General features: G+C 37.3%; 1 protein-coding gene across 3 annotated transcripts in view; it reads right to left on the reverse strand.

The window, feature by feature from the left end:
* Nucleotides 1-11,008: 11,008 nt before the first annotated feature.
* The window catches only part of NDUFS4 (NADH:ubiquinone oxidoreductase subunit S4), a 112,417-nt gene continuing 99,732 nt past the window's right edge, over nucleotides 11,009-23,693 (reverse strand). For all 3 annotated transcript variants that reach the window (XM_019811113.2, XM_003981420.4, XM_019811115.2), the window contains one exon: nucleotides 11,009-11,226. In XM_019811113.2, coding sequence (XP_019666672.1) covers nucleotides 11,123-11,226 — 104 coding nt within the window. In that variant the 3' untranslated portion in view covers nucleotides 11,009-11,122. The remainder of the gene's footprint in view (nucleotides 11,227-23,693) is intronic.

Raw genomic sequence — 23,693 nt, forward strand, 5'->3', positions numbered from 1 at the left:
CATCCTCCCTCCCTCCCTTTCCTGTGACAACCACCCGTTTGTTCTATGTATTTGAGTCTATTTCTGTTTTCTTTTGTTCATTTGTTGTTTTACATTTAGATTTAGTGAAATTACATGGCATTTTCTTTTCTGTCCTATTTCATTTAGCATAATGAAATGAACCCTCTAGGTTCATCCATGTTGCTGCAAAGGGCAAGATTTCATTTTTTTTTTTATGGCTAATATTCCACTGCATACATATACACCACATCTTGTTTATCCATTCATTATCCATCAGTGGATACTTAGGTTGCTTCCATATCTTGGCTATTGTAAAGAATGCTGCAATAAACATAGAGGTGCATATGTATTTTTGAATTATTGTTGTTACTTTCTTTGGGTAAATACCCGGAAGTGATATGACTAGATTGAGTGGTATTTCTAATTTTACTTTTTTGAGGAACCTCCATACTGTTTTTATAGTGACTGTACCAACTTACAGTCTCACCAACAGTGTAGTTCCCTTTTCTCCACAACCTTGCTAACACTTGTTATCTCTTGTTTTTTTGATACCAGCCATTCTGGCAGGTGTGAGGTGATGTGTCATTGTGGTTTTGATTTGCATTTCCATGAGGATTCCTGATGTTGAGCATGTTTTTCATGTGTCTGTTGGCTATCCGTATGTCTTCCTTGGAAAAATGTCTACTTAGGTCCTCTGCCCAATTGTATCCGGTTGTTTGGGTTTGGTTTTTTTGGCATTGAGTTGTATTAGTTCTTTATATGCTTTGGATATTAACCCCTTACTGCATATATCATTTGCAAATATTTTCCCTTATCGAAGTATTTTGCCTTTTTTGTTTTGTTGATCCTTTCCTTTGCGGTGTAGAGGCTTTATAATTTGGTATAGTCATTATTTATGTTTGCTTTTCTTGTCTTTGCTTTTGTTTTCAGATGTGAAAAGTCACTGCCAAGACTGATGTCAAGGAGGTTACTGTCCTGTGTTTTCTTCTAGGCTTTATGGTTTCAGATCTCACATTTATGTCCTCAATTCATTTAGAGTTTATTTTTGTGTCTGGTGGCAGTAAGAAAGCAATCCAGTTTACATGTGGCTGTTCAGTTTTCCCAACACCATTTATTGAAGAGACGGTCTTTTCCCCATTTTATATTCCTGCCTCCTTTGTTACAGATTAATTGGCCATATAAGCATGGGTTTATTTCTGGGTTCCCTATTCTGTTCTATTGATCTTTATGTCTATTTTTGTGCCAATACCATACTGTTTTGATTATTATACTTTTGTAGACTAGTTTGAACTCTGAAATTGTGATACCTCCAGCCTTGTTCTTCTTTCTCAAGATTGCTTTGGCTTTTTGAGCTCTTTTGTGATTCTATACGAATTTTAGGATTATTTGTTCTGGTCCTGTGAAAAACGCTGTTGGCATTTTGATAGAGATTTCATTGAATTTGTTATTGCTTAGGGTAGTATGAGCATTTTAACAATATTCTTCCAAAACTTGAGCATGATATATCTTTCCATTTGCTTGTGTCATCTTCAATTTCTTTCATCAATGGGTTTCACCTCCTTGGTTAAATATATTCCTAGGTATTTTATTCCTTTTCAATGAAATTGTAAATGGGATTGTTTTCTCAATTTCTCTTTTTATTTCATTATTAGTATATAGGAACACAATAGGAGTGCCTGGCTGGCCCATTTGGTAGACATGTAACTCTTGATCTCAGGGTTGTAAGTTTGAGCCCCATGATGGGCATAGACTTTACTTAAAAAAAAAATCTTAAAAATGCAATGGATTTCTGTATATTATTTTTTTGTATTCATTTATAAGCTTTAATCTATATATTTTGGTGGAGTCTTTAGGATTTTCTATACATAGTATCATGTCATCTGTAAATGTATAGTGGCATTTTTACCGTTTCCGCTTACCATTTGGATGCCTTTTCTTGGCTTAAGCAGGCCAAACTTTATCACAGTCTGATAAAAATGGGCATGTGACCATTCTAGGGAACTGTTCAAAAGGAGAGGCCATATGAAGCGTCATTGTGATAAAATTGGTTTTATAAACTTGTATAAGATACTCCCTATCCTGCAAGTTTCAATTAGATCTATTATCTTTGAAGGTCCTTCTAAAATGTAATCATTCATGTACCTACTGATAACTACATAGTGCCAAACAAACCGGTCAGAGAGATTGACGGTTTAAGGAGTGAGGTAGTTCTAGGACACCTTTCATGGCTTTTCCCATGTTTTGGATTATCTGAGTGGGGCCTAAATGTAATCACAAAGTCCTTACAAAAGAGAGGCAGAAGGAAATTTGACCTAAGGGTAAGAAGGTAATAGGGCAACAAAAGCAAAATATCCTTGGCTTCAAAAATGGAGGAAGGGACTACAAGTCAAGAAAGGGAGCTCTAGAACTAGAAAAGGCTAGGAAATGGATTCTCCTCTAGATCTTGTGTAGAGTGTCCTGCCAACACCCTATTTTTGGCCCAGCAAAACTGATTTTGGAGTTCTGATCTCTAAAACTACAGAATAACTGTGTGTTATTTTCAGCCACCATGTTTGTGGCAATTTGATATAGCAACCATAAGAAACTAATACAAAACTAAATAGCCTTCTACTGATTTGCAGAACCACATTATCCTTATGAAATTGCATCTAATTTTATTCAATTTCCTTTTCTGATATTCTACTAATCTTGCTCCTAAGCACCTAGCAACCTACAAAGAAGTATGCAGCCTGTTAGCTTTATTAGACATCCCGTTTCATTATAAAACAAAATCCTACATTGGCCTCCTCTATTCCTTGTTTGCCACATCTTCCTTTTTGCTTACCAAAAATATTTTTCCCAAGGGATTGTCCTTGACTTCTCACTTTTCCTCATAATCCTGTACTTGTCATTCTATTCATTGCCATAGCTTGATCAACAGGCCCATCTGTTGATCTCCAGACCTACATTTCTAATGGTCTGCTGTAAATCTTCAGCGGGGTAGCTCATTGGCATCCAGCATTCAACATAACTAGAAATGAATTCATCATCCCGTGATAGATTTATAAACAGAAAACCAAATCACACCAGGAAATGAATGTTTCATCAAATAAGGCATGTTAAGAATTTTGTTTTGTTTTGTTTTACACAATAATGGAAAACTAGAGAAGTATCTGATTTGGGGGGGGTTTGCAGATGTCAATTTTGAGTAATATTTTTCAGCATTTCTTCACTTTGCTTTGTTCCAACCTAGTTATGGTGCAAATGACTGCAGGAATGGAAAATCTGAGTTTTAGACTATACTGTATTTAAATTATAACAATACAGTTTTCTCAAGTTTCAAAAACTTTGTATATGCTTGCTTTTCTATTATCAAATGCTCACAGATCATGAACTTCACCCAGTGATGCTTTGACATCATACTGAGGTTTGTTTTCATGTCTAAATCAACTTTACTGAGGTATAATTTACATACACTAAGATGTACTTATTTTAAGTATAGAACTAACGGAGCACTTTCTAAGGTATAGTAAGGAAAAATCAAAATAAAAAAGAGTACATATGCTCCCTTTTGTGTAAGAAAGGAAAATATAAATATGTATATATCTTTGCTTTTGCAAAATGAAACATAGGAAGGATAAATCAGAAAATAAAATTGGTTAAACTGCATAGAGTAGGTGAGATGGGACTCCTTGGAGTACAACTTTTTTTTTTTTTATTTAATGTTTATTGCTGAGAGAAAGACAGAATGTGAATGGGGAGGGGCAGAGAGAGAGGGAGATAAAGAATTCGAAGCAGGCTCCAGGCTCTGAGCTGTTAGAACACGACTCAGGCTCAAAACCCATGAACCATGAGGTCATGACCTAAGCCGAAGTCAGATGCTTAACTGACTGAGCCACGCAGGGCCCCAGAGTACAACTTTTTAATACAGTTTTGATTTTTGAACACGTTATACTTTTAAATATTAAAAAAAATTTTTTTAATGTTTATTCATTTTTAAGAGGGACAGAGCATGAGTGGGGGAAGGGCAGAAAGAGGGAGACACAGAATCTGAAGCAGGCTCTGGGCTCTGAGCTGTCAGCACAGAGCCCGACGTGGGGCTTGAACTCACGAACTGCGAGATCATGACCTGAGCTGGAGTCTGATGCTTAACCGACAGTCACTTAGGCGCCCCGTAATTTTACATATTTTTTAAAAATCACCAAGAAAAAACACATAGATGAATGCAAAGGAACAAATGAACCTAATTGTACATGAAAATTGACAATGTGAACATTTAATTCAAGTAACTTGGGACACAGTACTCTGACTCTGTGAGTTTTTATCTGAAGACAAGAATCGTGAAGAAATCTTGAACTTTACCTGGTAGCTTGTTACTGGTGGTATTAGTGATTTTAAACCAGTTTTGTGTGTATTGTAGAATAAATGAATAATGCATTGATGTTAGGTAGCAGGATTCTCGTTGTGAGAGAAGGGTGATAAAACATGAAATGGGGTATGGGGTGCAGAAGAGCAACTCTGAGCAACTAGAATGAAATTGGAGATTATTTGTGTGTGTGTGGGGGGGGGTAGTGGTTGGACAGTGATCTTATGTGCCACCAAAAGTGATTCTTTGAGAGTATAAAATCATTACTGATGATGTTAAGTATGATCACTTGGTTAAAGTGGTACATACCAGACTTCTTCATCATAATTGTTTTTTGTAGGCTTCATGCCCAGAGCAAAGCCCAACATGGGGCTTGAACTCATGACCCTGATATCAAGACCTGAGCTGAAATCAAGAGTCACTTAACTGACTGAGCTATACAGGCACCCCCATAAAAGTACTTTTATCTCTTTTGGCTAGAAGTCATTTATGGATTGATTTTTGAGACTACATAAATTCTGTTTTCCAACAAAGTTTCACCAGATTGTTTTGGCATTCTTTGGATTGTTACCAAAATGTTTAGTTTGAACCTTTCATGAGGAAACAATGAGAGAAATCCAAATTGTGAAACACTGTATGAAATGACTGGCCTGAAATCTTTAAAATTGCCCAGTGTCATGAAAGAAACAATTCAGCAGGTGAACTGTTCATGATTAAAGGAAAGTAAACTTGGGGCTCCTTGGTGGCTCAGCTGGTTGAGTGACCTACTTTAGCTCAGGTCATGAGCTCACGATTTGTGAGTTCGAGCCCTGCATCAGGCTCTGTGCTGACAGCTCAGAGCGGGGAGCCTACTTCAGATTCTGCGTCTCTCCCTCTCTCTGCCCCTCCCCTGCTCATGCTCTCTCTCTCAATAAAACGTTAAAAAAATTAAAAAAAAAATAAATTCAATGCAAGATTATTGATTGGATCCAGATTTTAAGAAAATCAGTGCAAAAAACAATATTGGAGCAACCTCGTTAGATCAGAAAGAATATTGTTCCATTGTATCAGTGGTTAAATTTTTTTTATTGTTGATAATGCTATTATGGTATACAGAAGAATGATGTCTTTTTTCAGGAGGGACACATCCTGAAGTATTTAGAGGTGACATCATGATGTATGCATCTTAGTTTTAAATGAAACTTATGTGGTGGAAGGGAAGGAAAATACATGTGACAAAACGGTTTAAAAAATATTAGGGTCTTAAAAAAAAAAGCATTTAAAAATAACTCTTTGGGGCACCTGGCTGGCCTTAGTCAGTGGAGCATGTGAATCTTGATCTCGGGGTTGTTGGTTTGAACCCCACATTGGGTACAGAGATTACTGAAAAATAAAATCTTTAAAAAGAATAACTCATTAGTGCCTGGTGCAATTTTTAGATGGGTGTAAACAACATCGATACAAGCACCTATTGACTAGAATCCCAGTAAATACCCACTAACAATTTCAAAGATGTATCAAGTGAAAACCAGGAGAGAGTAGATGTATGTATGGTTTGTATTCAGAATCCTCTAAATAATCAAACTGACAGTTGTTTATTCAGTTTTCTCAGGAATGAGTGAGCCTTTGTGGAAGACAGAAACTATAATTCTTACTCTTAGATAAGTTAGATTTATAAAAATATAAAAGATAAATATTAGAAAAATCTGAACGTTAAAAAACAAAGTTAAATTGTCCATTAGGTATCATGTTATAGAAAAATGTCACGGGAAAACATACACTCAATTAAAAAGTGTTTGATACTAAATTTTGTTTTAGAAAATATATGTACAGGGGCGCCTGGGTGGCTCAGTTAAGCGTCCAACTGTTGATTTGGCTCAGGTCATGATCTCATGGTTAGTGAGATTGAGCCCTGCATGGGGCTCTGTGCTGACAGTATGGAGCCTGCTTGGGGTTCTCTGTCTCCCTCACTTTCTGCCCCTCTCCTGCTCACATGCATGCTCTCTCTCAAAATAAATATTTTATTTAAAAAATATGTGTACATTGTTATTGTAATTTGTTTTCTAAAAAGAACATGTGTATGTAGGGAATAGAAAAAATAGATGCACACCAATTGTATTACAATGGCCATCTTGGAATGGGAGGAATTTGTGATTATACTCATCTTTGAATTCTATATAGATCAAGTATTTTTTTAATTTTTTTAATGTTTACTTACTGAGAGAGAGACAGAGAACAAGACGGGGAGGGGCAGAGAGACAGAGGGAGACACAGAATCTGAAGCAGGGTCCAGGCTCTGATCTGTCAGCACAGAGCCCAATGCAGGGCTTGAACTCACGAACTGGGAAATCATGACCTGAGCCAAAGTCAGACGTTTAACTGACTGAGCCACCCAGGTGCCCCTAGATCAAGTATTTTTGCAACACTTTTATAATCATAGTACAAATATTTTATTTTTTATTTAAAAAAAATTTTTTTTAACGTTTATTCATCTTTGAGAGAGCATGAGCAGGGAAGGGGCAGAGAGAGGGAGACACAGAATCCAAAGCAGGCTCCAAGGTCCGAGCAGTCAGCACAGAGCCTGGAGCCAGCTTCCGATTCTGTGTCTTCCTCTCTCTCTGCCTCTCCCTGCTCATGCTCTGGCTCTGGCTTTGTCTCAAAAATAAATAAAACATTAAGAAAAAAAAAGAATTCTAATACACAGTTTAAAGTACACAGCAATATATGCTAAGCACCAAACTGTCCTGTCAGTTCTGCCAGAACGTCATAGGGCTGGAGCACTCAAAGACCTCTTCCTTCAAGATACAGAAGAACTCCCACACAATGTTGTAGTTTCCTGTATATGACACAGTAAGTGCTCTTCGGCCATTGTGAATATATCATTTGATGTTCACCTATCCCATTAGATAAATTCCTCCATTTTGGAGATGAGGAAACAGGAGATTTAGAGAAACTTAACTTTATAGGGATCACTGAATGAGTGGTTGAACCATAATTCAATCTTTACTCATTCAAAATGACTAGCGTTGCTGGCAGAATAGAAGCTCCCACGTTAGGTCCACAAGTAATAGGAGAACAGGGACCTTGTCAGACTTGTTCCACTGTGGCTCCAGGGTGTAACATAGTATATAATGTAGTACATAGCACATAGTAGTCATCAAATAAAAACTTATGTTAATGAATAGGTCACTTCTTTGTCACTACAGTTTACAACTAAAAACTAGATAAACTGTGTTTCAAATTCAGTCAATAAAGGCAATAGCTTGGTATCTACAATTGAAATGATAACGCCAAAATTTTTACATTAAAATAGAGTGAAAAAGTAAGACAAATTTGCGGCAATAGTATACTTTAGTAGGACTATTATTGGTAGAGTGTTTTTTATAAATTTTCTTTTACATACAGGTTTACTTAACATAAAACATATACTATAAAAACGAGGGCTGTCTGGGTTATTCTTTCTTTTCAGATCTGTCCTACCCCAAAGGAAAAAATATATATTAAAAAACAACAAATGGGGCCCCTTGATGCTAGTCTTACAGAAATAAATTATAAATTATACTAAATATGATTATAAAAGTCATTGCATGGGCAGCACCTATATAGGGTAATGAGAAAGATGGAAACAACCTAGAAGCAGAGGCTGATTTATTATATAAAAGGGACCAGATATTGCAAGAAAAAAGAACAATACTGAATTTTTTTAGCCAATCCACGAGGTTGCCTAGGAAGTTAGTTCTAGAGTTAACAGAAATAGAGTGCTGTATTTGTTAAAAGCCAAAGTTAAGGTGGAATGCTGTATCTTTTTTTGAAGAAAATTTGCCTGTATTGCCTTATTGAGATCAAAGTAGGTTTATTTTACTGAAATTTAAACTTATATTCATTGAAGTATATGTGGGTTTTTTTGTTTTTTGAGAGAGTGAGAGAGAGAGAGTGAGCGAGGGAGAGGGGCTAGGGGAGAAAGAGTGTCTCAAGCAGGCTCCACGCTCAGCACAGAGCCCAGTGCAGGGCTCAATCCCATGACGCTGGGGATCATGACCTGAGCCGAAAATAAAAGCTGGACACTCAACCAACTGAGCCACCCAGGTGCCCTCTATGGAATTTCTTCACAGCCATACTGTAACATTTTGCAAAGTTTATAGCTCCCTTGAAATAAAATTCTAATTAAAATCACATTAAAATATATTTCAAGCTTAAAATTACAAGATCTGAATTGTAGTGTATATTTATGTCTATTTGATTATACAAATAATACAACCTTATGGTAATACATTTCAAAGTTGAAAGACCCAAGACTCGACTCTCCCACAATCAGTGGTAAAATCACATTACTGCTTTCTTACGTGTTTTTCCCAAAACATTCTAGGTACACAGATGTAATAAGTACCTGCTGCTGCACGACCCCTGATGTTATCTACTATTGCTATTTTTTTCTACTTAGCAATATATCTTTAACAACATTCCAAACACATAATTTTTTTTTTTTTTTTTTTTAGTATTTATTTTGAGAGAGAAAGTGTGCATGAGCCGGGGAGGGGTGAGGAGGGGAGGGAAAGAATCCCAAGCAGGCTTTGCACTGTCAGAGACCAACATGGGACTCATGACCACAAGATCACAACCTGAGCTGACATCCAGTGGGATACTTGACTGAGCCACCCAGGCGCCCATCTTGTTTCTAATAGCTGCATAATATCCCACCTATCTCAATTCCTCTTTTAATAAACATTTAGATTGTTCCAGCTTATTAGTTATTAGAAACCATTCTGTAGTATCTTTGTACAGTCACTTCTGTGTATATCCATGGGCTATTTGTCTAGATGAGGCTTTTCAGAATTAAATGGAATATACAGGGGGCACCTGGGTGGCTCAGCTAGTTAAGCGTCCAGCTCTTAATATTGGCTCAAGTTATGATCTCCTGGTTTGTGAGTTCGAGTGCCACACTGACCATGTGGAGCCTGCTTGGGATTCTCTCTCTCTGTCTCTCTCTCTCTCTCTCTCTCTCTCTCTCTCCCTCTCTCCCTCCCTGCTCTTCCCCTACATGTGCCATGCACTCTCTCAAAATAAATAAAAATGGAATATACAGTTAACATTTTGGAAAGAGATTGCCATTATGGCTCTTCAAAAGAAGATTGTGCAAATTTATACTTTGATGTGTCTTCTTTGCTGGGCTAGGTCAATGTAGTATTAGTGTTTTAAGAAATATAATCATGAGAAAGTACATAATTAGTATATAACTTTCAAAACATCAAAGAATTTGGGGCGCCTGGGTGGCTCAGTCGGTTGAGTGGCCCACTTTGGCTCAGGTCATGATCTCACAGTCCATGAGTTCAAGCCCCGCGTCGGGCTCTGTGCTGACAGCTCGTAGCCTGTAGCCTGCTTCAGATTCTGTGTCTCTCTCTCTCTGGCCCTCCCCCGTTCATGCTATGTCTCTCTCTGTCTCAAAAATAAACATTAAAAAAAAATTAAAAAATCAAAGAATTTATTAGCAACCCAAAAAAATCATCTGCCATTGATCATATTTCTTTATAACTAAAGTAATTAAAAGTATGGGATGTGAAGACAGATATGGGTTCAAGTCCCAGCTTTGGCATTTAGGACCTGTGTAATTTTGAGTAGGTTATTTAGTCCTTTAAGCCTTGATTTAGGTCTTTGCAAAATGGGGGAAATAATAGTGCCTAACAGAATTATGATAAAGATTAGTGTACAAACTGTTTAACGAAGAGACTGACAGGAGTATGTGCTTGATAACTCACAATGGATGACCTAAATGATTTAGCACATAGCAAAAGCATCTATTTACTTCTATTTTATAAAACCAATAGTGAATACAAAAAGATCTCCATCAATGAACTGATTATTTTCTTGCAGTCTTTGAATTCATAAGAATATAAAATCTTCATCTGAACCCCTCACAGTCATGAACGTGAAATCCTGGGCAGAGTTTAGTATGTAACACAATTCATTTGGATTCAAACTTCGAGATATAAAGTTCTAATTAAAGAAGAACTTCAGTAATGAGATTTATCAACTGCAATGTAATCTTGAATTTCTTGAACCGAAGATAAAACAAGGGAATTTCTAAGACAGCATTATAATGATGATGGCTGGTAATTTATAAACAATTTTTCAGGGGAGCCTAGGTGGCTCAGTTGAGTGTCCGACTTGAGCTCAGGTCATGACCTCAGGTTCATGGGTTCGAGACCTACATTGGACTCTGTGCTGATAGCTCAGAGCCTGGAGCCTGCTTCTGATTCTGTGTCTCTGCCCCTTCCTGTTTGCTGTCTCTCAAAAATAAATAAACATTCAAATAATTTTTAACTATTTAATTCTATTTTATAAAATTTTATTTATTTTTGACAGAGTGTGAGTGAGCAAGAGGCAGAGAGTGTGGAGCCTGGAGCAGGGCTTGAACTCACAAACTGTGAGATCATGACCTGAGCTGAAGTCGGATGATTAACCAACTGAGCCACCCAGGAGACCATTACAAGCACTATTAACTTGAGAATGGCTATAAAGAACCAAGTGTAAAACTCAAATGTTGCTGTTGATTTCAAGCATTCTTTTTAATAGATGTTAAATACTGAAATTACCTAGAAGTATGATCACCTCAAATCTCCACTATATATAGGAAATATATTCACTTTGAGACTTAAAACATTTAAAATAGACACCACAAAATGTATCTGTGATTAAAGGTCGAATTTATTAGGAGATTAAGAAATGTATTATACATGGACTATAAATACTGCACAGCTGACTTTATTCACAGTCAAGCACAGAAATATAGTCAGTGCCAACCTATTTTGTGGATACTCTTGTTCTTTTGTTCCAAGAAAAATTTGCACCGTAAGACTTGGACTTGGGTTTTGGAACCTTCTTCTCTTCAATGTCATAGCTCCACCCTAGAAAACAAAAACAAACCCACAGAAACAATTAAAGAGGATACCTCAAGAGCACAGCAAGCAGAAGCTAACTTTCATAAATTTAATGTTTATTTATCAGGAGTGCAGTTCAGCAACCTGAAATAAACTTAGTAATGTGTTCCCTTATAATCCTGTGCGATAAGAGGGTCCAATATATTGTCTGAAGATGATTTACCATATCTCAAAAGTGTGACCCATGATTTGACTTCTCCTTGCTCAATATTCCTAATTCAATTATCAATGGTTACATATTCGCATAAAATTTTCCATTTCTCCAACATTTAAGTCATTTAACATGTGACTTAATAACTGCAGTAGGGAGCATTAAGCAATATAACCTGTTTCACTGTTTTCTAAAAACGAGTGCCTTTACAACAGTTTGGATCTCACTGGAAGCAATACAGGAAACATAGTTATATACTTAGTTATTTATACAAATGACATAGTTGCAGCAGACCATAAAAGATTACTTGGTTCAGCTCTCTGGACTTTGACAGGCTACTGATTAAATACAAAAAAAATTTCAGCATTTGCTTCAAGTGCTATCTATTTAGAATCCCAGGGACATACTTGATAACAATGCACAATTTCTGCCCTCACCAAAGGCCCATTGGATCAGAATCTCTGGTAGGGGGCTGGGACTGTTTACTTCCATGTTTTCTGCTGTAAGTCCAATTCTTCAGTTCTTCTAAGGTATGGAGAACAACTATTCAACATGCTCCTTCTTGAAGATGTAATTAAGTCATCTTTCTATTCCCTAGTCTGAGAAACCTCTTTTACTTCATAAGATTCATTTTCCATACCTGTAATTTATTCTGAGGGCTTTTTTCAAATAACTCCTCTTGAAACATGTGATCCATGGCTGAATCATGTAGCCATGTATAAAATGCCCAAACTGAATAATACAGGTCTAATTAAGTAAACTTCTTGATCTTGTGAGTCATGAGTTCTAGTGCCTCTTGGTGAGTACAGAATTTGCTGCCACAAAGCTTTCATTCAATAGCCCCTTAGAATGCAATTTTGCCACAAAAGTGAAGCCTATGAAAATCAAGTCATCAAAGTATATTACTACTATTGCCTATTTCAGTGTCCAAAAAGAGGAAATAATAATTCTACTGCTAGAACTCCATCTTCCATGAAAGTCTACGTGCTATAAAGAAACTGAGAAGCAGGAAAGCAAATGTAACAAATGGTTTAAAAATACAAATGAGGGGCACCTGGGTGGCTCAGTCAGTTGAGCATCTATCTGACTCTTGATTTCAGCTCACATCATGATCCCAGGGTCGTGGGGCTGGTTGTTGTGCTGTGCGCTGAGCATGGAGCCTGCTTAAGATTTCTTTCCCTCCCTCCCTCCCTCCCTCCCTCCCTCTACCCCTACCCCCCCCCCTTGCCCCCTTCCCTGCTTTTGCTCTCTCTTTAAAAATACACATACAAATGAAACCTCAAAATCCAGGACACAAAATATTGATTCACTTGCTTAAACGTAACCTTACTTTCATAGGGTAAAGTTTTGAGTACTTTTTAATGTACTAAAACAGGAAAAAAAAATCAAAGCTAGGTCTTACTTTAAGAGGATCTGAACATTAACAAGTAGCTATTTGCATTTCAAAAAATGTACTAAGGGGCCTAAGAATAGTACCTACCTCATACATTGTCATGAGGTTTAAACAAACTTACTCCTGTGAAGTGCTCAGAAAACACCTGGCACTTAATCATTTACTGATTCTATGAAAAAGGTACTTTTCTAAAACTTTTATATGAATTAATATTATGTCCTTTATATAACTGAGGAAACTGAGGCACAGAGTGGTTAGGTAACCAGCACAAGCTCACTCAGGAAGGGACAGAATGAAGATTTGAACAAAGACAACCTGATTCTGGAGCCTGTGCCTTAACTAATACTGTGTCTCTTGTGTTTACAGCAAGCACATGATAAATGTTCAGCTATTCTTTCTCTCTCAGATTTACCTGCCAGTTTGTAGCTACACATTTTCTATATGAAGTATTAATGTAAATAAAACTTTCATCACACTGGAACCTAATAATTTTGAATTAACTATAGAAAGGAATTTTGTAAGCAAATTAATACTGTAAACTGAGCATAACTTTAACATTATAAACTTCTCAAGCACCTCCTACATTAGCTAGCAAATGATGCTGTGAACTATAAAAAATACTCAATTCAATAAAGCAGGTATAATGATATTTACTCAGCATTTGCTATTCATTTAATGATTGCATACTCTGTGTCAGGGACTGTTTAGACACCAAAGGTAAAGCAGTGAATAAACTCCCAAACTTCTTTAAGTTAGTAGAAGAGAAATTAATAAATGCACAGTATATTAGGTGCTAATACAGTAATAACTAAGATAAAAATACATATTATATGCTAACAAGCACTAAAGAGAAAACACTTTAGAGAGGGTGGACAGGGAAGACCTCCCTCCTTGAGAAGGTCACATGTGACTGAAGACCTGAAGGAGGTCAGAGAGTAAGACAGGTGGAGGTCTGGGAAAGAGCTTGCAGGCAAAAAGAACAAGTACAAAGGCCTAGAGGCAGGAGTGAGTGTCCCTGGTATTCAAAATCCTGTGCTAAGTGCTTTCAATGTATTTTTATAGTTTTAAAACTGAGATCATAGGTTGATTAGGCATTATATACACACCCCGATTTTGTATTTAATCATGAGGAAAAATGAAACACAGGGAAGACAAATAAGCAGCATAAAGCCACACGGCTAAGTGGCAAAGCCAGAGTTTTTACTGAGGTTGACTTTAAAACTATGCACCCAACCACCTCATAAACAAAACCTTTTCTTTAGAAGCATCTTATAATTGCAATTTTTATCTATTTCACACCCATTTCCTTTCAATCTTTGTGATTTTGTGATATTTTTCCCCCTTGATTTTTAGAAATGTGTTGAAAAGACTGTTTCAAGAATGCCTGGAAAGTCTATGTCCCTCATACATGTCCCTCCATAGCCACCCAAGTTGTGGAGAAAGGAAAAGGTTTCTAGAGAATTGTCTGATTATATGGACTGTTGGTAAGTCACCTACCCAAGGCCTCCATGATCTCTTCTTGCCAAGTGATGGGTGAGAGTCCCTATGCTCCCTACTCTGTCCCCCTCCCCACTGCCTCTTCCCAACACACTCTCCAGTCCAATGAAGACATTATTATACATGGACAGATACCTGATAATTACTCTCTCATTTACATGGTTAATCTTTTAACCTTCAGGGAGAAAAAAAATTTTTTTAATGCATCAGAATGCAGACATAGCTCTATTATCTGTTTCGTTCATGGAGTCTCAAAATGCTGTTAGGGTCACTGCAATGTGAGAAGACTGGGATTTTGTACACATGAAAGAACAACTGGTTTGGGTTTTCTCCTGGTAACTAAGGAGTGACCTGGCTCTTAGAAACTGTGAGCCAGATTATAGTTGCTGTTGATGGTGATAACAACAATAAATAGAAGTATCATTATAGGGATTGGAATGTGGATGGGCAAAACACCCTGGGAAAACAAACAAAAACACACATGGAAGAAACCAGCATTTGCTAACAGCGTCCATCTCTCTGTTATTACTCTACCACAGCCACCTGTGATGTTAGGATATACAGGGGAAAAAGTCTGTTCTCACATTTTTCTGGGGAAGTAATTTTGTTCTCAAAGATGCACAAGCAACTAAGCTTCTCTGATTAAGTAAAAGGAAAGGGTTGGAGGAAATCTAATGATAACTCACAAGAGACTGAAACTCAAGTAAGAGTCTACATAAATCTCCTTTTGGATTTTCTATCCATCATGGAGAAGATATAGATCTGATGCTGTGATGAAAATTTGTTTTTTTTGTTGTTGTTAATTTTTTTTCAACGTTTATTTATTTTTGGGACAGAGAGAGACAGAGCATGAACGGGGGAGGGGCAGAGAGAGAGGGAGACACAGAATCGGAAACAGGCTCCAGGCTCCGAGCCATCAGCCCAGAGCCTGACGCGGGGCTCAAACTCACAGACCGCGAGATTGTGACCTGGCTGAAGTCGGACGCTTAACCAACTGCGCCACCCAGGCGCCCCAAAATTTGTTCTTTTTTTCTATCAAGAGTCTGACCACATTTCCAAGCATCCTTCTCCCAAGTGTTTACCTTATAATGCCTGGATCAACAAATTTACTGGTTCCACTATACTTCATATGAGAATCTTTCCCAAGTTATTTATTATAATATTGTGATAATATGAAGGCTACTGGAGCAAGCAGTAAGCCTTAGCTTAAAAGATAACCATTAAGAATAACACCACACTTGAAAGGGCATTAAACATTTGTATTTAACAGGTAAGGTACATGAATTATGCTCCTTTTCTACCTCCTTTTTGAAAGTTCTTGAAAGAACAACAAAAAGAACATAATATAACTTGCAAGAAAAAGGACGTAAAAATTTAAGAATGGAATTTTATTTGTGAAATGTTTAAATTTCTGTAGGAATTTGCTTTTCAACACTCATTTTTTTTTAAAGAACTCAAACTTGAGTTTCTGAATGAGATCATGGAAGTGAAAACACCTGCACTATCTGAAGAATGCTTATTCAAAATGAAGATGTAGTCTATCTATGACAGTGGTCCCAATATGTTGTTCCATTAGGACACTGAAAACCACTCCTTACTCTTCCCAGCTGTGCAACAGAAGATGATCAAAGCAACTGAGTCCAAAGCAGCTGCCCCAGGGATGGGGTAAGCTCCTAGGGCTGCCGTCACTTCCCACTGAGGAGAGCAGCCATATGGCACGGATTAACCACAAATCCAACCACCAGCACCTAAATGATGAGAAGCTGACTCCCTGTGCTGTTTCACACACTGGAATGCTTTCACAAAGATATTTTCATCTTTAAGCCCTAGTATCAGAGAAGTACCTCTGGCAAATACTCTAGTAAACATAAAATGTGACCTGTAATATCTCATGCTTAATTTCTTTTTTGGAAATATGCCCACTTATTTTGTTGATCTCCAGGCAGTGGTTGGGATACTCTACTTCCTATGATATGAATGTTTGGGGTAATCTTTCAAATGTACCTAAAAAAGCCCAAGGCCCCAAACTCAAAAACCAACCACATAAGGCCTCTGAACAAAACCAGACCACAACAATTAACTTGTGAATTCTATGTATGAGACATAAAAATTCCATTCAGTTTTATTTACAGAACCATTTTATTTATGGTCCAGTAATGCAAACTATTCATCAGTGCTTTTATTGCTTGTGAAATATGTTACCTCTAATAACTTTGGTTCAAGCCCTATAAAATGTCTTTCACCTGTAACAATCTAATCTCAAACCCTGACATTAGTTCGGAAGTGAACAGTTTAATGATTTTTCCTACTGTCCATTTGTGTGCAAAGCAAGAAGCACAACATAATTTGGCACAAACTGACATAACTGGCGGTCATTGCTAACAGAGGCATGGGATGAGAATAGCAAAGGCTTTGGGAAGCCAAAGAAGGTATGTTGATACTTGGAAGGTTTCAAAGTTCCTCACCAGGCTATGCACCCATATTATTATGCCTGAGTAAAGCAAAGCATAAACTTTTCAAATATAATCTAAAAGAGGAGGGGGTCGATAGCCTTTGAGGAATTTCACTTTAAAAGTCCCTCTACTTTGAAATTCCCTAGTACCTAATAAGTATTTGGGGGGCGGGGAGTTCAGATTAATTTGAAAGTATCTTAGATCTTCTTTTAGAAAATATCATGGAGGAGAAATAATGTTGGGATACACTAGCAAAGCAATTCTGTCCACAAAAATTATATGAACTTATTTAAACAAGCAAATAAGGTAAAAATGTGAGGCACCTGAAATATTTATTAGATTAGTAACACCCTACACCTGCCACAGCTGCAACACCTCAAAATAAAATCCCACCTTTGATGTGATAGTCAATGACCCCCTTAAATTTTATCTTTTCAAATAATATAGTTGCTCTACAGTATTATTTTTATTTCCAAAGCAGTAATTGGAACCACATTATTCAGAATTTGCCACAAAACAAACTGGTTTGTGTTCCAAAAGTACATGTGAAAATCAGTCATTAGAAATTGAGAACACATTTTTTCTAGAAAAAGAAACTATATAACAGTGGTAAATGCCCAAAAATCAATGAGATGTTAATGTAATTGGTTTGGGTATGGTCTGTGCATAGGAATTTCCAAATCCCATATTACACTAGGCACCTCACTAAGCCACCATGTATATATAACACGACTGCCAAGAGAAAAATTATTTCAGATCTCCAACAGGAAATCTAAGTATCTCTCCCCCACCCCCTCCAACATGTCTATCTTTGTCTCTCAGGTGCCTCAACAGGTCAGGAGTCAAGGTGAATACTTCCCAGGCTACAAGACAGCCAGTACCTATGACTGGGGACTGAGAAGAAAGAGTTATGTAGAAAACAACTGGGCTTCACCAGAAAATAATGTAGTATCTATACTATACCAGATCTCAGCCCTGATCATGGTCTTTGAGTTATTCTGAAACCCTGTAAAATGTAGGTACAAACAGTCCTCATAATTTGTGGATTCTGTATTTGTGAATTTGCCTACTCACTAAAATTTACTTGTAACCCCCAAATCAATATTCATGATGCTTTCATGGTCATTAGTGACATGCACAGACCTTTAAAATTAGATTCACCCAACATACATGTTTCCAGCTGAGGTCAAGTAAGGTAATGTTCTGTGCCTTCTTGTTTCCAACCTCATATTGTAAACAAGTGTCCTTTTCGTGTTCTATTTACAGCCACATTGTTTGTATTTTTTTCCTTGAGGATTTTGCTGTTTAAAATGGCCCCACAAGTATAGTGCTTCAGTGCTTTCTAGTGTTCCTAAGCACAAAAAGGTTCTGATATGCCAGTATGTGTATCGGGTAAGCTTCACTCAGGCATAAGTTACAAGTGCTGTTGGCTATGAGTTCAAATGTTCATGAATCAACAATATACATTAAATTAGGTGTATTTAAACATCTGAATGGAATCACATTTTAAAAAGGTTACATATTGCTTGGCTAACAAAGTAGTGCGATCAGGGGCTTGCAGGAATTTAACTTTGTATTTTCCTAGGAGCAGTATTTCCGTATTTGCTAATTTAGTGTTTGTTGGGACTTTATAGATCATAACTATCATGAATAATGAGAACCAACTGTAATAGATACATAAATTCTGTCTGGTGACTCCACCCTACCCCCTCTGAAAAAAAAAAAAGTCTGTTTCCATTTGTAATTCATCTCAAATTTCCTTTATATAAATTTGTGCCATATTGATTTTTCCTTTGAATTGGTTACAATATCTGCCTGGCTCCCTTATTTCATGACTAAAATAAATTTAAATAAATTTAAATAAATTTAAAAAATGTTCATTTATATCTATATTAGAGTCATGATTTTATCTTTTTCAGGAAATTCTTCTAACAATTTTGGAGGTCCCATTGAGACACCTAATAATAGATCCACCAACCAAAACACCAGAAATTGTGTGCCTTATTTTAAGCGCAGGTATGTCTTTTCTTGGTAAATACAAGAGAACTTTGCTGACTCTCCATTTTTCTAATTTTAACTTTGCTCTCTACTATGTTTGGAAATTGGTTTTATGGTCTAATTATTTGATGATTCCCTTAAGTGAATTAATGGCTTTAGAGATCTATTCTCATTTTATTTATTTGTTTGTTTATGAGCTTGCAAGCATGAGTGGGAGGGGCAGAGACAGAGGAGAAAGAAAATCCCAAGCAGGTTCCCTCCCCTCTGTCAGCACAAAGACCCATGTCAGCCAAGAATTGAAGAACCAGGAGATCCTGACCTGAGCCAAAATCAAGAGTAGAAAGTTTGAGTGAGCCACCTAGGTGCTCCTCTATTCTCATTTTAAATAGGGGGAGAAAAGACAGAAAATCTGGTTTGTTGGTCTTTGAGGTTTATTTGACTCAAACAAATGAAGATTTTACACTCACTTAGAAGAGAACAGCTCTTTAGTATGGACTAGTGAATTTCATAATTCTGTTAACTGTTAAACCACGACTGAAATTTTAGAACTGAAGTTGTAAGCTCTCTGTGACTATTAGTCTGTCTACATGTCTATTAATTCAGAAGGGCCTTTACCTCTCATATGTGTGGGTAATGTTTTTCTACCTCTACATGATATTAATGAATTAGATTACAAAAATCTCTTTTAGAGGCTCTGTTCTGATTTGCTTATAAAGAAAAATAAGTGCTTGTATAAGTATTCCTAAAAATGTTGGGGCACCTGGGTGGCTCAGTCAGTTAAGCTTCCGACTTTGGCTCAGGTCATGACCTCATGGTTTCTGAGTAGTTCCTGACTTCGAGCCCAGCATCAGGCTCTCTGCTGTCAGTTCAGAGTTCACTTCTGGATCCTCTACCTGTCCCCACCCCTCTGCCCCTCCCCTGCTTGCTCTCTCTCTCTCTCTCTCAAGAACAAAAATAAAAGAATTCTTAAAATTCTTAGAAAACAAGGAAATTCAACTTCTAAATAGTCTTAATGTGCTAGATTTTAAAAATTCTTCCCCCCCCCCCAATTTATGTGAAAGAGACCACATGCAGCACGGAGAGAGGGAGAAAAAGAATCCCAAGCAGGCTCCATCCACAACATCAGCACAGAGCCCAACTGAGGGCTCAAACTCCTGAGCTGTGAGACTGTGACTTGAGCTGAAATCAAGAGTTGGGTGCTTAACTGACTGGGCCACCCAGGTGCCCCTGAAGACCTAAGGAACGTTTGTTTAAGAATTCAAGTTTAGATTAACATAGGTGAATCTGGGGTGCCTGGCTGGCTTGGTTGGAAGAGCGTGTCAGCCTCGATCTCTGGGTTGTGAGTTTCAGCCCCATGTTGGGTGTAGAGAATAAAAAAAATTTTTTTAAAAATATACTGATGAATCTTTGGCAAACAAGACAAATTTAATAATTTTGATTTAATAAAAGAAGCTATGTTTTCTTTAATAGTGTTAAATATAACACATAGATCTTTATTCTACCTCGATATATTCTTTGTGAGCTTATATAAATTTACTGATCGAATAAGCTAGTATTACTTCTGCTTAATGTTTATAATCCTAAAACATAAATCTGTGTTTATCCAAAATGATTCATTATTCTGGTAATTTTAACAGTAATAGTTTTGTAGTAGGTCACATTGAAACTTAACTTCCAGGGGCACCTAGGTGGCTCGTTGTTATGTGAATTTCTACGTTTTGCTAGTTTACAAAAATATTGGTGTGTAACAGTTTTCAATGATCTCTCAGTTTTCTCTATGAAATCCAAGTAACTTTCATTAAAAGATACAATTAATATACATGAATCAAATTCTACTAGGAGCGGTAGTGGCAGAGTTGCAACTTGGTATGCAAGGTAATGAGATGTGTTTCTGTTTACCAATGGAAAAAGAGAACAGTTAGTATAGAGGCTGCTTTTAGGCAACCAACTTGAACACTGGAAACCTGATCAAGGCAAATCGGCCCACAGCTACCACAGGGCTGAATGCAAACAGGCTCCCTAAGTGACCCACATCTAAATAGCCACAGGCCCTAACTGACCAATTACAACCAGGCACAGTTCTGAAGATTACCAAAAAAGGGAAAATTCTATATTCCTTCACTCTGTCCTGTAACTGTGGCCCCTCACCCCCCCCCCCCCCCCAGGAGACAGTCTCTCCTTCGCTGTCCTGCCTGCTGCTCCCTTGAAGTGTATTCAATAAACTTCTGTTCTGCCTTGGGTGAATTCTTACACCGCTTGCACCACTGGCCTCTGCCTGATTGGGTTGCCCCACATTTGATGACCTCCCCATCTGATCCGGTCCCCTCACAGTTAGGTCCTAAAGTAAATAACTGTTCCAGAATGAGAAAGAAAATGGTGAAGGACATAACCTGAATGAATACAGAAAGTTATAGAAGATTTGTAAAAACAAACAAACAAACAAAACAAAACAAAAAAAACCCACTTTTATTTGCCTTACATGTCTAAAAAATAAGTCTGAAAAGCTATGAAACGTTTACAATCTTCACAAAGTTTGCTAAGTTTTGGTAGGCTTATTTCATTAGTTCACTGTTCCCTGCCTCAACATGAAGGGTTAATTCTTTTTGTCTCATCTGCCTAGATTTCAAAGGTTCTGTGGTTTACCACAATAACCTTATATGTTTTACACATATGAACCCTATATGCTTTACGTCCTTGATGACTTCTGTGAGAGCTCAGGTTTTTTACAGCTACGTTACCTTTTATGTTTGAAAGTGTTTTTTTTTTAATGTTTATTTACTTTTGAGAGAGAGAGAGAGAGAGAGAGAGAGAGGGCGCGCGCGCATGAGTGGGGAGGAGCAGCGAAAGAGAGGGAAACACAGAATCTGAAGCAGGCTCCAGGCTCTGAGTTGTCAGCACAGAGCCCAACCTGGGGCTCGAACCCACCAACCAGGAGATGGTGACCTGAGCTGAAGTCAGATGCCTAACCGACTGAGCCACCCAGGCGCACTTATGTTTGTAAGTTTTATCCTCACTATGAAGTGAGCAGCCAAGTATTGTTTGTCTGGCACCCATGATCCTATTCCTATTCTAAGTGTGCAAATCTACAGACATTTTGTTTTTTGCCTCCTCAAAATAAAAAAGCCTAAATGTAAACTAAAACATTCAGATTATCTTTGTACCTAAAACTATCTTTGAGATTCCCCAGAGGGCCTCTGGAAGATCACAAAGATGTATCCTTTCAACCTTGTGAAAAGAGAGGAAATAACTAGGTTTATTTGACACGTTATTATTGATGAGTAGCATTACAAGAATTATCAAGTCAGAAGAGATGCTTAACCCTCCTGAGGTTAAATGTGTATGGGTAAAATATTATTAATATAAATATTTCACAAATTTATGCTATATGCTAAGTATAGGTTCTCAGCGCCCTCACTGTCCAAGCTGTGTTACTTATCAGACACAATTTCAGTTTTCTTTAAAAATAGCAACTTGTGGGGGCGGGGGGCACATGGTGGCTTAGTCGGCTAAGCATCCCACTTAGGCCCAGGTCATGACCTTGCAGTTCATGAGTTCGAGACCCACATCAGGGTCTGGTGCTGACAGCTCAGAGCCTGGAGCCTGCTTCCTATTCTGTGTCTCCCTCTATGCCCCTGCCCCACTGACACTCTGTCTCTCAAAAATAAACATTAAAGAAATAATAATAACAACTTTGTTGTATCTTCCTTAGAAGTTTGGAAATCCTATCTCCTAAGGTTAGTATATGTAAATCAGGAATCCTATCACTTATCAATGGTGTTTTATTAATACACAAATGCTTAGGACCTACCCCAAACTTACTGAATCTCTTTACTTGATTTTCTTGATATACTTTTGGTATATTCTTACTATAATGTTTGGTGCATTCAGGAAATATATCTCAGGATTATTATATTTCTCTGGAAGTATTATGTTCATCCATTTTTATAAATTAGATGCACATTCACTGTCTTCTTTGAAAAGAGTCTTTAATATTGTTTACAGATATTTTGTCTACAACATTTTTGGTATGACTTTAAGTTGCATTACCCTTGTTACAAATATTTCACTTCTGAAATTTACCAGTAATGTTAACTACGGCCATCTTAAGTCTTTTATCATTTATGGATAGATTGTTTTGTTTTACTCTGATGCTTCCCTGAAAGCTCCTGAAATCAGTTACAGGCCTGAGTGCTTTGTCTTCAACAAAGAGAGACTGCCTCAGAGCTCTGTGAAGGACTGTTATTCCTGGCTTTAGGCTTCTGATGGCATAAATAATTATAAGACCAGACCAGTGGACTAAGTCAACATTTCCAGAACTCTAGTTGAGCACCAGATAAATTAATGATCCAGTGAAACAAAAATTAACTATATAGGACTGAATGCACTGATAGGGCCTAAAATGTTCTATTTTTTGGACATTTAAGGAAGTCCTTTCCCTTTCTTCTGAGGTATCTACAATTTAGTAGACTCTGTTTTGTAAACTAAAATTTATATCATTCTTAAATGACAGGAGTCTCCCTGAATGACCCCTACAGAATTTGGGAACTCTTATTAAATATTCTTATATTCATAGTAATACAGTTATTTGTACATGTTGAATATGTCCTTTTTATTGGAACATTAGTGTAAACAATGGTTATGCAATGAAGGTTTTACCTCGATCGACATATTTGACAATGATGCTCATTTAATCAGATATGACCAGACACTTTAAAAGAACTAAAGTTGACTTTATGAGGCCAATGCTTACAAACTCCTTCCAGGAAAAGTGGCCTGGCACCAGGCTTACAAAGTTCCCCAAGGTAGTAAAGAACCTTATTCTGAGGACCCTAGGATATTTTGGGGACCTTGAGAAGGGAGAAAGAATTTGCCTAAATTAATAGGCATCACACAGAAGAAATCTGGTTGCTAGTTATTGGCTGTGAAAAGTCTAATCTGAGAT

Source organism: Felis catus, chromosome A1, assembly GCF_018350175.1.
Source record: "Felis catus isolate Fca126 chromosome A1, F.catus_Fca126_mat1.0, whole genome shotgun sequence".
NCBI lineage: Eukaryota > Metazoa > Chordata > Mammalia > Carnivora > Felidae > Felis > Felis catus.